Below are 13,613 nucleotides of genomic sequence, written 5' to 3' on the forward strand. Positions count from 1 at the left end.
TAGATGAGTTTCATAGATTGATAGACAAACAATGGATAGGTAGAAAGATGAATGGATAAGGATTCTATGGCATGTTGAGCAATGTGCATATGCTGTAACCTAACTGGGTTCAACAGTTTGACATCACGTCATCACGTCCGTCTAGCAAAAAATCCACTGGTTCTAAACATAGAGAAAGTCGGTAGTCTTTATTCTTCATGTTGACTTGAATGTTTCCAATCATCATGCGATCAGAATATGTAAAAGTCAAAACATGACTAGATGATGTCCTCCTTTGGATACAGTTTGATGCTCGTCGGGGAAGCACTTCATAAGGGCGGTGATGGAGATACTGGCGTCCGCCATTGTACTCATAGTTTAGAACCAGTTACTATTTGTCATTCTGAGGGAAGTGACGTCATGACGGTTGGACCCTATAGCGAGTACAACACGCTGGGGTAAATAAATGTCTTCACCACACTCAGTAGGGCGTTTTGCCACATAAGAAAACAAAACACATTTGAAGTTTATGTAAAATAATTTATGACGGTATCACAGGTGTGTGTGCATCATGGATTTTACATTGGTTACAACAATTATTTTATCTACAGTAAAATGCTGAGACAACTAAATAAAATTGCTGCATTTTGTCATCAAATAGTGCCTGTTATTTAATGGGCCATATTTTAGTTATTGACTTGGTGTGTTAATCATTATGTTAATTATCATGCATTAAGAACATTCGATAGCTTCATTGTATTTCAGGAATTGTTTAGTGAGGCTGTTATATTTGTTTGATCTGCAGGGAAAAATTTACCCCACTACAATTGAGATAATGAGTTGTTTTTTTACTTGACTGTCTCTTGAACGGAGTAATATTCACAAAGGCTCAATAACAGGGGACCGCAATAATTTATTGATTTTTAAAACTCGTCATTCACTCGTATAAATCATCAAGCCTGTTGTCCTATTATTTCCATGTGAGTTGTCTTCATTATAGTGTTCATTGATTTCAACTTGAGCTTTGAGCTTTTTTAAAAAATGTAGCGCAATATATATATATATTATATATATATATATATATATATATATATATATATATATATATATATATACTCATATCACCAAACGTGCACAAGGGACATAATCGGTGACAAACGCATCTGTCCAAATCAAGAAACTGGTTTTAAATGTTTAAAATATATATTATTCTACGTTTTCAATTCATCATTGCTAACAATCAAAATAAAGATAAAATGTTACCTACCGTCTTATAACGGTATTATACCGGAATGAATTAAATAGTGAAAATAGAAAGTACAGTCGGCGACATGAAATTTGGATTGAGATTACATTTGGTTGGAGACAATGGTTACAATATCTCAGAGAGTCAGGCAAAAATCTCACATTTCAAGTAATCTTCTATTTAAAATTACTTTTTAACATCTGGTTCAACCCGACCTAATAGGGAATGAGATTAGCGGAAGAGTAGCGTCCCTTGATTGGAAGTCACGAGCGGAAAAGTTATTAGAGAGAGAACGTCATGTTGGTTGTGCGGCATGAGACACTTCACCGAAAGCGAGGACGAGAGAGACGCATGCGCAAAACCATTTTGGCGTTCTCTCTGTAAGGTGACGTCCAATCAAGGGACGCTACTCTTCTGCTAATGTCATTCCCTATACTTCCAAACCGGGGACTTCAAGGAAGGAAGAGCCCAGGTTTGAAATGTATGATTATTTTAATCGATTGATATTTGAAGAACGAGTTTTCAGGTCAATATTTTAATAATTAATTTGTTCAGAGTATGGCCGATTTGACGTAAGGTGGTCGCCTCTTCGTGTGTTTCAAATACGTAATAATATGACAACTGTTATTCTCTGAAAACCATCTAAATCATAGAAAAAGTTCATGAATATCGATTCGTAATTGCGTATTACATCAGTCTGTACAAAGCTTTTGATAATATTTTGACATTTAAGTGTTACACATTGATCAACGTTATAGAAGGGACGAAATTGACGTCACTCAGCTCTTTGGTATTGATTTTAGACAGCCATTTTCTACTTCTCGCTAAATCATATCATTCATGTCATTCAGACTATAAACTTTCACGGTTACACACAAATTTATGTGTTGATACGGTGATTTAAATGGCGCTGCTCGAGGCTCGAAGAAAAAAATAATAATGTGAAATTGAATATAAGCTTCAATATAATACACGAAAACAGATAAAATGTACGTTTCGGGTTTTCCCTTTATCAACAAAACAGGGTGAATGAAACACTGCGGACGAATGAGATAATGTGGTAGTGGCGTTCAACTGTTTTGAAGGGAGAAATGACCAGATACGTGAAATTATAGTTTTTGTCGTTTTAGAAAATGTATTCAGGTACTATTAAAAACACATAAACTTAACCTAAAATTTTTAATCTACTTTTAATAGGCGTTTTGAAGCGGTATGTCAGTTAATACATGTCGGTGGTTCTGCAATGTATTGCCAATGTATAAATTAAAACTCTAAAAAGTCATTAGTTGGCAACCTTTATATACTTTATATTAATACGGTAATTAACAGCCTGAAGAATAGGCACTTAAACACACAACAATTTCATTGTTATTATAATTAGGTATAAATCGGCCCCATGTTTGTGTGTAATCTGTAATGTGTTATGGTTCATGGGATTACTCTTGTTATTATAAAACCTTCCCCTCCCCACCTCCTTCGTACATTCCCCGCCATTCTTGGTCGTGTCTTTAAACTCAATTTACGTATGGGATCTATTGTGATATTACTCCATGAGTTGCCAGTACTTCTATGAATGAAGATGACGTCATACCGTTATATGTAATTGCTTTTAGACAGCCTTTTCTGGGATTAGTTCTCACTAAACTCTATAATACAGACGTTTGATAGTTACCCATAGTTTTGCACGATGGTATGATTTATCTGGTGGGTAGAACTCGTGTGTAATTTATGTAAAAGTACATCGCCAATCCACTCACATGTGTCTACTGATAGTTGAATTGGGGACAACATGGAAGATGTTATGTGTAGTACTACGCATGTGGTCTTAGAGAATAAGGTTCATGGATGAGTGTGCTTGTTCTTGCTTAAAATAATAATAATAAAATAATAATGAATAAATAATGAATATAGAATAATATAAAATAATATAATATAATAATAATATTAATAATAATAATAATATATAGTATATAATAATAATAATAATGAATAAAATGAATGATAATATAATAATAATAATAATAATAATGAATATAATAAAAGAATGAATAATAATAATAATAATAATAATAAAATAATAATAAATAATAATATAATAATAATAATAATAGAATGATAGATAAAATAAAAATAATAGATAATAATAAATAGATAGATAGATAATAATAAAGATAAGAAGAATAGAAAAGAGAGAAGATGAAAAGATAGAAAGAAAAAAAAAGAAGAAAATGAATAAAAGTAATTGAATGATGATAGAAGATAATAGTAATAAGAAATAAAGAAGAAGAAGATATGAAAAGTAAAAGAAGAATGAAGAAGAAGAAGAAGAAGAATGAAAAGTAAGAAGAATAATGAAGAAAAGATGAAGAGAATGTAAAAAGAAAAGAATAGGTATTGATGAAAGACTGAAAAAAGGGAAAAAGTAAAAGTAACAGAAGAATAGAAAGAGAGAAGAAGAAGAAGAGAAGATGAAAGGTTAATGGAGGAAAAGAATTTAGATAGTATTATTGATCGGAGTGAAAGATTGATAGAATCGTTTTGGTTTGTATTTGTTACCATGCGGAAACTTTTTGGCATTACAGTTTTACCAATGTAGTTCCGATCTTAATTCTAATATTAAAAATAATTGTCGACCAACACCGCAAAAGAGTTTTTATTTATGGATGGGTAGATTAGATGCTAAAAATTGTATATATATGACCTATAGTCTCAAAATGGTATTCTCGGGTTGAACTATTAGAATTTGGAACAATCTGCCTGCGGGTGTAGTTAGCTCTGAAAACCTTCAACAGTTCAGAGTCAGATCGCTTCTGTCCTTTCTAAACAACAACATGCACACCAACGTCTGCGATAATACACCCCAGGTGGTTTGCAGATATGCAGGAAGAAGAAGATAAAGAACTAGCTGTCAGTAATTTAATTTAAAGTAAGAAAAGCCCGGGTTATGTGGCATTTTTGTTTTTGTGTTTTGAGAAACTGCATCTTTTACATTCAATAACGTATGTAAAATTGAGCCCGATTTTGTATTTTTGGCTTTAAAACCTATGTTTAATATTGAAATCATTCTGACATAATATCTTTTTGAGGCGGTGGGTCACATTTTATATAAGATCTGAAGTTTTGTAATTTATAAACATGTTTAATGTAAGATATCAGGCGGGGTTTGCTTAAAAGGACAAAAAAATAAAATCTGACATAAATCTGGTTTAAACGTTAAAATCATATTTCGCCATCTGAGCCATCCCGCCATAATGCAGGTTTGTGTTGACTATGAAGTTATGAATATTTAGTTAAATTTATAGACATGTTTTATTGGGGACATTTGATGCAGTTAATTTAAAAGTTAACTACCAGACTCTTGAAAAAAAAATACATGTATTTAAAAAATTTAGCGAGAAAACTCGTCCTTCAAATATCGATCATTTAAGTAATCCTCAATTTGGCAAAAACTCTCAAACTTGGGACTTTGCGATGTTCCAAGTTTGAGAGTTTTTGCCAAAATAGATGAGGGTTATTTGAATCGATCGATATTTAATGAGTTTTCTGGCCAAATTTTCAAATATTAATGAGTTTTTCTAGAGTACGGCAGTTAACTGATTAAAGTTACAAAAAATAAAAATCTGACATTTCTGTTCATTTTAACTTTTAAATCAATTATTGATATCTGGGTCACCACGAAATAATACCGTTTTGAGTTGTTAGGTCACAACTGTCATTTAAGTTAAGTCAATTTTTTTTGACGGATCGTCTCTAAACAGATTTATATTTGGGGATGAACCGTATTATAGAAATTGCCCTTTGGATAGGACGCAAGTACTTTCCGCCAGTCCTAATAGATCCATTTACTCTAATAAGTGCTTGGTGGACAAGAGAGTCAGTAAAAATCTCGATTTCACCCGGAATCTATCTCAGTCCTTTTGCATGTGAAGTGATTGCTCTACCAACTGAGCTATCAATGACCCCCCCCCCCCTCTCCTAATTGTACATTGTTAAAATCTATAAATAGACATTGTCCTTTCCCGTGTTCAACCAGAATATTACTCATACAATTTCGTTCTATTTCTCATTTATGTGAAGCCAAATTACCAAATTTTATCACATAAGTAAATAAATATTACAAACGATCATTATTTCAAGAAAAAGATTGATTCGAATAATGAAGAAAATAAATGTTTAAAGTAGTTCCGATTGAGTTTGGGATCATATCTCAACGCAAAAATATTCTCCACCACAGCAATGTTAGAACAAGCCTATGATAGGATTCGGTTATCAGACCTACAAATAGGTACACGTTAATCTAAGCCTATTTCTTCCCATTAACCTTTTTCTTACCAAAATTGCTGTTTAGATCACGCCTGATATAAAAGTGCATTTACAAATGGGGTTGCTCTAACAATACGTCTTAGCTATGCTTTAAACAACAAATGATAACATTTTGATTTTAACCAACAGTTATCATACTACTAAATCAACTATCGTTGTGAAAACCTTCAAACAGTCAACAAAGTTTAATTCAATATCCTATCATTCAATCAACTTATAAATACATAAAATACATAAAAATTATAATCCCTAAGCACATATATATATATATATATCGAATAACATGCATCGGTTTCTTATATGTGACACAGAATGTCAATATGATATTATGTCAGAATGAACTAGAAGAGAAAAAAGGAGTTTAAAAGTAAAAATTATCAGAATTTGGAAAATCTAAAACTTTTGAAGTTTATGAAACAAAACTCAATATTCCATTGTAGAAATCATTTAAAAATGTGATCTCATATCTTAAGTTTAACATGTAATTTTGAGTGTAATGTTCATCCTGCCTGGCATACTACCGATTACAGGCGATAGGGCATATATAAGAGATACATTTCAACGCATTCGCTTTAATGATCCTAATTGTTAATTTATGGCCTATATTAAGTCTTTCTACTATAAATGAACACATGACCAGAAGATCCAATTAGTTATGTCGTATTTATAGCTTCGATTCTAAAGTGTGTTCAAAATAAGTAAATTCTTCTTCTCCTATCTTATCTTATTTAGCGTATGTGTCTTTATGTAAAACTCAAAATCAATTTCATACTCAGTATGATAAACAAACATTTATTTTCCCATTGACCTGGTTAAATCACCCGAGTCACATCAACTGAGACGTTCAAGTAAATATTCAATCAACCAATCAATCAATCAATCAATCAATCAAATTCTATCTGTGTCACATTGCGAAATTTTTCTCTCATAAATTAATTGTATTTAAATGAATATCTAAGTGATTTTATTCCATTTTCTCACATTTCGCCAACCATAAATGAGAATAAATATGAAGGAGTTTAGTGGACTCGTAAAAAGGTTAAGACTATCATTAATATTCCATCAATAATCGATCTATCCAATCATACTTCAATTTAATTATTAATTGATTCATTATTTTCAAATCATGATAAAGCAATAGTGGTGTTTACTATCAAACCCACGCGTATCGCTAACAGTGCAGTTGCAGAAAATTCGTTTTTTTTTGTTTGGTTTTTGTTGTTGTTGTTGTTGTTTTTTGCGGGGGGGGGGGGGGTTGTGGTTATTTAGATCACTAAGGAGTTCTGATTGTTCAGTTGGTTGAGAACTCGTCTGACGTGCAAAGAAACTTGTGTACACAGAAGTGATTGAGTAGCCGCGTCTCTTAGAACTGGTGGAAAGTACCTTGCGATAAACTAGCGCCCTATCCAAAGAGTAGAAAAAGAAAAGGAAATGCGTAGAGAAAAGATTTCAAACGAATGACTTCCGATATTTCTTTGTCCATAGTTTGAAATGTTATTTTGTCTATTCTCTCTATTATATGTCTTGTTAGCATAACTGACTCGTCCAGGAGTTTAAAGATTTGAATTTATGCAATTGTTGGAGGGTATAAGAAAGGGGCGGGATTGAACCAAATCTTAAAATAAATAAGAATATGTCACACAGTTTTGTCTCCGTTGCTATTGAATATAGTGTAACATACCATAAAAATCACATTCACACGTAATACTGTAAGAAAGAGACATCAATCCATCCATTCATTGTAATGAAATGAACATAGAAGGCACCGTCATTAGGTGATTTAATTAATCACCAATAAATTAATTTCTATACAACGATAACAATATCATCAATATTAAAAATGTGGCTGCTGTATTCACTGATATTATTGAAGTGTATTTTATTCTATATACCAGGCCAAAAGATTGATTGGACCACATATTAGCAGGTCTGATAAGCGAAAATAATTATTGGCTTCATTTCGCATATTTGAATTTTACGATAATTTTCTTCTTCTTCTGCTTCTTCTTCTTCTTCTTCTTCTTCTTCTTCTTCTTCTTCTTCTTCTTCTTCTTCTTCTTCTTCTTCTTCTTCTTCTTCTTCTTCTTCTTCTTCAACTTCAATTTTGAAGATTGCACAGACCACAGTATATATGGTTTGAGAGCATTTCCATTACAACAATAAGCCCATTACTATAATTTGGGTTGTCAGACCTGCAAATATGTAGACGTCATATCAATATTATCAAAGAAAACATTCAAAACCTGTAGATTAAAGATTTCAACGTTACGTGCATCAAGTTATGAAATGGGATTAAACTGACCGATGTGAAAGAGTCGAAGACTTACATGTAAATCTTAAGACAAAATGGATTAGAAAGAACACGCGAAGGGGTGACTTTCAAAACCTGTTAAGTTTGCTTCATCTAGATAAAAAAAAACACTACAGTTTGTTGTATTTATTAAGCGACTTATAAATGAAAAACATGTTTTGTTCGCTTCATAAAACAATGCACTGAGTGTTTTGAAATTTTATTTGACAAACACTCTCAAACCGCGGATTTGCGATTTCCCAGCTGAGAGTTTGTAAAGATGGGGGTCATTTTAATCGATTGCTATTTGAAGGACGAGTTGATTGGGTTTTTTGGCCAAAATTTTAAACACCTGTTTTTGTTTTTGTTTTTTTCAGAGGACGGCAATATGTATTCTAGAAGGATGAAAAAGATTGAAAGGAGGTTCTGATTTAATTTGTGCGCATTATTTATCTGTCAATATTTGAAGCTTTCATGTTTTTACAGCTGTAACTATAAAACTCTTTTTTCCATTTTGGTAATAACTTTTACTACACATAAATAGCAATAGATAAATAATATAAGTCCGAAGTTGTTGTAATCTTAATCTCTTTATTGTGACCCATCTTCTCAAACGGTGGTGTGAACAGTTTGCCAAATACTGATTTTAATGTTAAAAGTTGACAAGAAATAAGGTACGATTTTTATATTTGTTGTTTCCAGAAACTAGATATTATATCAGTTATTGTCCTCAATGAAACCGTTTTAAACTTAATCCGAGTCTCATGAATTTATCTATAAATCTAATTTTGTGCATTTAAATCCACTCAACATAAACTGTTTCGAGACGACGGGTCACAAATATGACGTGCAATTTTCTGATCAAAATGGGAAAAAAGCATGTTTTATCAGAGTATGTGAAAACCTTGTCTCATTCTAAAGCTCTTTCTAGATTTTAATACTCCAACAAAAATAATAGCACTTTGGGAAAAAGTCTCAAGCAAAAGGAAATCCCTTGAATGAAGTTCAGAATCATTTTTAGTCTTTACTATGTTATCCAAAAGACTAAGAAAGATTTCCCATATTTTAAAACTGCGTAGTGCTGAGAAATAGTGGAGAAAGCCCAAATCACGGCGAGCTGTTGAAACTTGTGGATGAAGACCGTCACCCATCTTGTTCCGCCATATGAATAGAAATACACAATATTTTCTTATAAAAATCGTAATTCTTTGACCTGCTTGAAGCTATGGCCTGTACAAAATGTTTTTAACAAAAAGGAATATATTATAACAGCTTAGATCAATTAATTACAGAACGGTATTTGTTCAAAATCCCTTTCTCGGCCAATAACAACAATGGTTAAACAATTATTTGCCTTTGTTGCTGACTGAAGAAGGGCTTTTTATCCGAAACGTTCCTTGCTAAGTATTCTTTCTTTTTTAAAAGCTGTGATACTCATTTTTGTTAAAAACTCTTTGACTATGGGTTATCAAACACGCGATGGTTTCGACCATTCTCCAATGAATTCCACTAACGTCTTGGCGTGTATCTGACTAGCCATTGTTGGCATTTATCAATGGATTGTTGCCTTACATCCAGAGGGGGCGTTTCCCGGTCTCCTTTCTGACAAGTAATTATCTCACGAAATCGAATATCAAAATCGGGAGGAGTGATCTCAAAGGTACTTTCTCGAAACGTTCTGTTGTTGTTCATTTGCCTTATGGCCGGAAGTGGGGCGTGGGGCGTTGGGAAATTGTCCCGAAAAGTGTCCAGATTTTCCTCAAGTTGAGGGAGTCGTCGACTAGTATTGTTGTTGGATTTGCTGTCTGTTGAAAATCCGTGAATTTGATTATTGTTGCTATCCTTATATGGCGGAGGCCGTGTCCGAGAAACAACAAGACCGATACCGTCTTTTTTCCCGTTGTATTTGATGTTGTCTAAACCTTTATTCTTTGCGTATACGTGACTATCATTTGATGCGACCGAAACGTTACTAGAAAAATCTGCGCCATCTTCTGGGTTGATTTTAACATCGGTGATCGTAGATTTCAACCGCTGTTCAGCGGTAGGTTGCTCGTCTCCTGTCTTCACACTGTAATTGTTTTGTATCGAGTCGGCACTATTATTTATATTGTTTATACTTCCATCAACGCAAGAGGGTTCATCGTCTTTTTCCACGGGTTTCATCATCTGTTGCTGTTGTTGTTGTAATCTTTCCTCTGTTTTCATCTCCTTTAGAGTTTCATCAATAGCGTGTCTGGCTTCAAGAGACATCCGGGCAAAAACGCGCATACGCCCTGCCTGAACTCCCTGGGCTGTAAGAGGCTCCAAGGAGACCCCTGGTTTTGAATGATGGTGCGAATGTGACCCATTGCAGACGTTGAGATTTTTCCTGCTGCTGAAATCATTTTTAAGAATATTGTTTTCAAGAATGCTTCCTATTGGGTTAAGATTGTTGTTGCTATTGTTGTTGTTATTATAAATATCGGTCTCGTTCTGAATATCCAGAAGAGTCGCAGGGCATGATTTTGACGTTTTGTGACTGATTCGACTCACAGAGGTTTTCACAGGCCTTGTCACAGCACGTCTCCGCCGTCGGCCTCTTCCTGTGACGTCATCACGGTCTGTGTGACACTTAACATTCATCATCGAGTCATCATGCGGATCCTCATAACTCAAATGTGAACAACACTGGCCATTTTCAACTAAATCCTCCAATGGTAAAATTTGTGTAAACATAAAATCCTCCTCTTCTTCGAATTCATTTTCTTGGTTTTCAAACTGAAGATTTAAAACAAAGTTTAATTGTTCCGCGTCAATTTCCTGATCATTCTCGGCAGATGAAATTACAATCCGAGGCGAAGGCCGAGATGGAAGAGTTGTGTTGTCACAATATGCTGATGAGAGCCTGGTGAATGGGTAGGCAGACGAAACACGCGTGACAACTCCAGACGAAAGAGGAGTAACTTTGTTGTTGTTAAGATTGTTACTATCCGTGTAATAATTTTTAGTATCATTCCTCGAATTGTCTAGGGCCTGTCCAGGTTGTTCACTATCACAGCTGTCATTGAAAACACTTGACCGTGTGCCGAGCTGTGTTTGAGATCTCGGATTAATCGAGTGGTCAGAACTTTGTTTGATTACACATTTCGATAAGGATTTGGCTGTTTTGGAACGTAAGTCGGTTTGTGGGCAATCACTGCTTATTACCGCTCCGTTAATCTCCTCGCGACTCGTATTTTCATGATCAAATCGCAGCCGTTCTTCTTTATGTTGACGTGCGGCGGCCCCTATTGCCAACGTCGTTTCTGCTCCTATTAATTCCTGATCGTTACCCAAAACGTCTTGATCCCCTGTGTTTACCCTGCTACACGAGGTGTGTTTTCGTTGTTGTTGACTCTCTCTCAAAACCCGGGTTGCGGCCAGACTATTTCGACGACGGTGAGAGAAACGAGCGGTTTGATTGACAATTTTCGCGTGCAGTCGCTGGTACTTTTCCTCCAATAACCTCATCCAATGCGGGGATTGGGTCTGACCCCACTCTTGCCTCCTCGCCAACGCCATTTATTTTCAAATCAAAATATTATATTTATTTTATTGAATATGGATATGGATTGTAATATAAATATGAGTGTTAGAGAAGGGGGGGGGGGGGGGGGTGATTGGATGATTGTATGGGTTGAAGGGCTATGGTTGTTCTCGTTATTATTATTATTATTGGAGCATAAAAACCAAGGTTGACATAGTATAATCTGTCCTCATAATACTGCTCTGAAGAATAGGCTCGTTATGGTTGTTGTTCTTATTGCTGTTGTTCTTCTTGTTGTTGCATATGGTGGTTTTGTTATGATTGGGCATAATAACCAATGTTGAAATATTATAATTCGTCCTCACAAAATAGATTGATATTGTTGTTGTTTCTGTTGTTATTGTTGTTGTGATTGGAGCATAACAACCAATGTTGAGGTGTTATAAGGTATCCCTATAACTATAGCACCGCCGTAGGCACTGCAATATCAATCTGTCTTTCACTGAATAGTTCGGAAAGTCAACACTTGATTCGATCGATCGGTATATCAATGAATGAATGAATGAATAAAAGACACGGATATAGGGGGGAGGGCTTGTGTATGTGTGTGTGTGTGTGTGTGTGTGTGTGTGTGGTGTGTGTGTGTTTGTGTTGGGGGGGGGTGAAAGTAATAAAGTTTAGGGTACGAAAACCCAAAGGTTACCCAGGGATTATTGATAGTACAATACTGTAATAGTACAGAGAAGCACAAGTCAAATTCGTTGACAAAGGTATATTATCATTATGTTGACTTGTTCAATTGATTTAATACATAAATCTTTGAATATTAACCATTGCATATCAACACGTATTTTTATATAACGAGATTGCGAATATATTGGTGAGCAGATTGACGATGACAGCAACAAGATGACAACGTAGATAATAAAAGGCGACGATGACAGCAACAAGATGACAACGTAGATAATAAAAGGCGATATCGTCGATAATATTTATCAGATATCAACATTGTACTGCTGCCTGTCCCTGTCCCATGGCATGAAGACAATTGGGCGGATTGATGCCACCTTGGATATAGCGATATGACACGCACTGGTCGTGCTTGGGGGTCCTGAGGAGACAATAGACCAAAAAAAAAATGGAATTATATTGAGGTGTATGATATTATCATATTAGCTTTCTTATATATAGCATAGTTCCCGGGTATGGTAATCTACCGTCTCTATGCTGAGAACGAGGCAATCAAAGGGTGCGTCACGTTTTAAAATGAAAGATAGTCTTCATTGTATTTGGTCTAACAGAAAATTAATTTAAATTTACATGATTAATAATGTGGCTATATGGTCTTTTGGGGGCTAAGTGGCTGAGTGGTTAAGGCATTGCACTGTGATCCGGATGGTCCCGGGTTCAAACCTCGCTTCAGGCACTTTCGTTTGTTTTTCCTTATTAACCCTCAATTTGCTCAATATGGATGTCAGACATCTTATCTGGTTAGATGGATTATCCATATTCCTTCATGGAATACGTAGGTGATGGTATCTAATTGTGCCGTGGTGGAGGGCGTATTATACATACACACACACACACATACACACACATACACACATACATATATATATATGTTATGGTCACGTATTTATTGTACCATTCGCCTTCGAAACTGAAGGTTCCCAGTTCGAGTAAAGCGCAATGCGGCGCAAAGTTTACGTCTGTGTTTGAATCCCATATTTGTGACCAGTCTACTCCAGACGGTATTATGTTGGGGTTCGTACGATACCTAAAAATGGAATTTTTAACTTAATTTATAAAATCTGAGTTAAAAATAAATTACTCCATTGAAAAGAGTGAGTTTTGTTTCGTCAACACCAAATAGCTTAACTTCATAGTCAATTTGTTGATCTAAATCATGCCGGCATAATACAGTTTTGATGTGGTGGGTCACATTTAAGTTAAAGTTACAATAACGTAAAAGGAAATTTGTACAATCTCACTCAAGACTCCAACCAGCATTTCTTTGAATATCTTATATCAATCAATAAAAGATCGTTTTCCATGCTGGGCCAAATGTCATTTAAAAATTGACAGCATGTCCCAAGTTATGAAAAAGAAAAAGGTGTGAAATGAATTAACGATGAAACACATTTTCTTCATTTTCAATTTTGGTCAAACAAACATAATGATCGTTGAAAATGTTCAGATTTTGTCAAAAAGTCTCAAACCTGAGATTTCTTTGAAGTCTAACTATGGAGACATTTTGACAATTTAGA

At 34.6% G+C, this 13,613-nt stretch overlaps 1 protein-coding gene across 1 annotated transcript; it reads right to left on the bottom strand.

The window, feature by feature from the left end:
- Window positions 1-7,532: 7,532 nt before the first annotated feature.
- LOC144964140 (uncharacterized) lies at window positions 7,533-11,347 on the bottom strand. Its single transcript, XM_078898075.1, has one exon. The coding sequence runs from the start codon at window positions 11,328-11,330 to the stop codon at window positions 9,348-9,350; it is 1,983 nt and encodes a 660-aa protein (XP_078754201.1). The 5' UTR covers window positions 11,331-11,347; the 3' UTR covers window positions 7,533-9,347.
- Window positions 11,348-13,613: the final 2,266 nt, after the last annotated feature.

This window comes from Berghia stephanieae, chromosome 2 (assembly GCF_034508935.2).
Source record: "Berghia stephanieae isolate SIO BIC M18660-M18661 chromosome 2, UCSD_Bste_1.3, whole genome shotgun sequence".
NCBI lineage: Eukaryota > Metazoa > Mollusca > Gastropoda > Nudibranchia > Aeolidiidae > Berghia > Berghia stephanieae.

What these genes read in the sequence shown, in the direction of transcription:
- LOC144964140 (XM_078898075.1), bottom strand. Translation starts at nt 11,330, where the DNA reads ATGAGGTTATTGGAGGAAAAGTACCAGCGACTGCACGCGAAAATTGTC.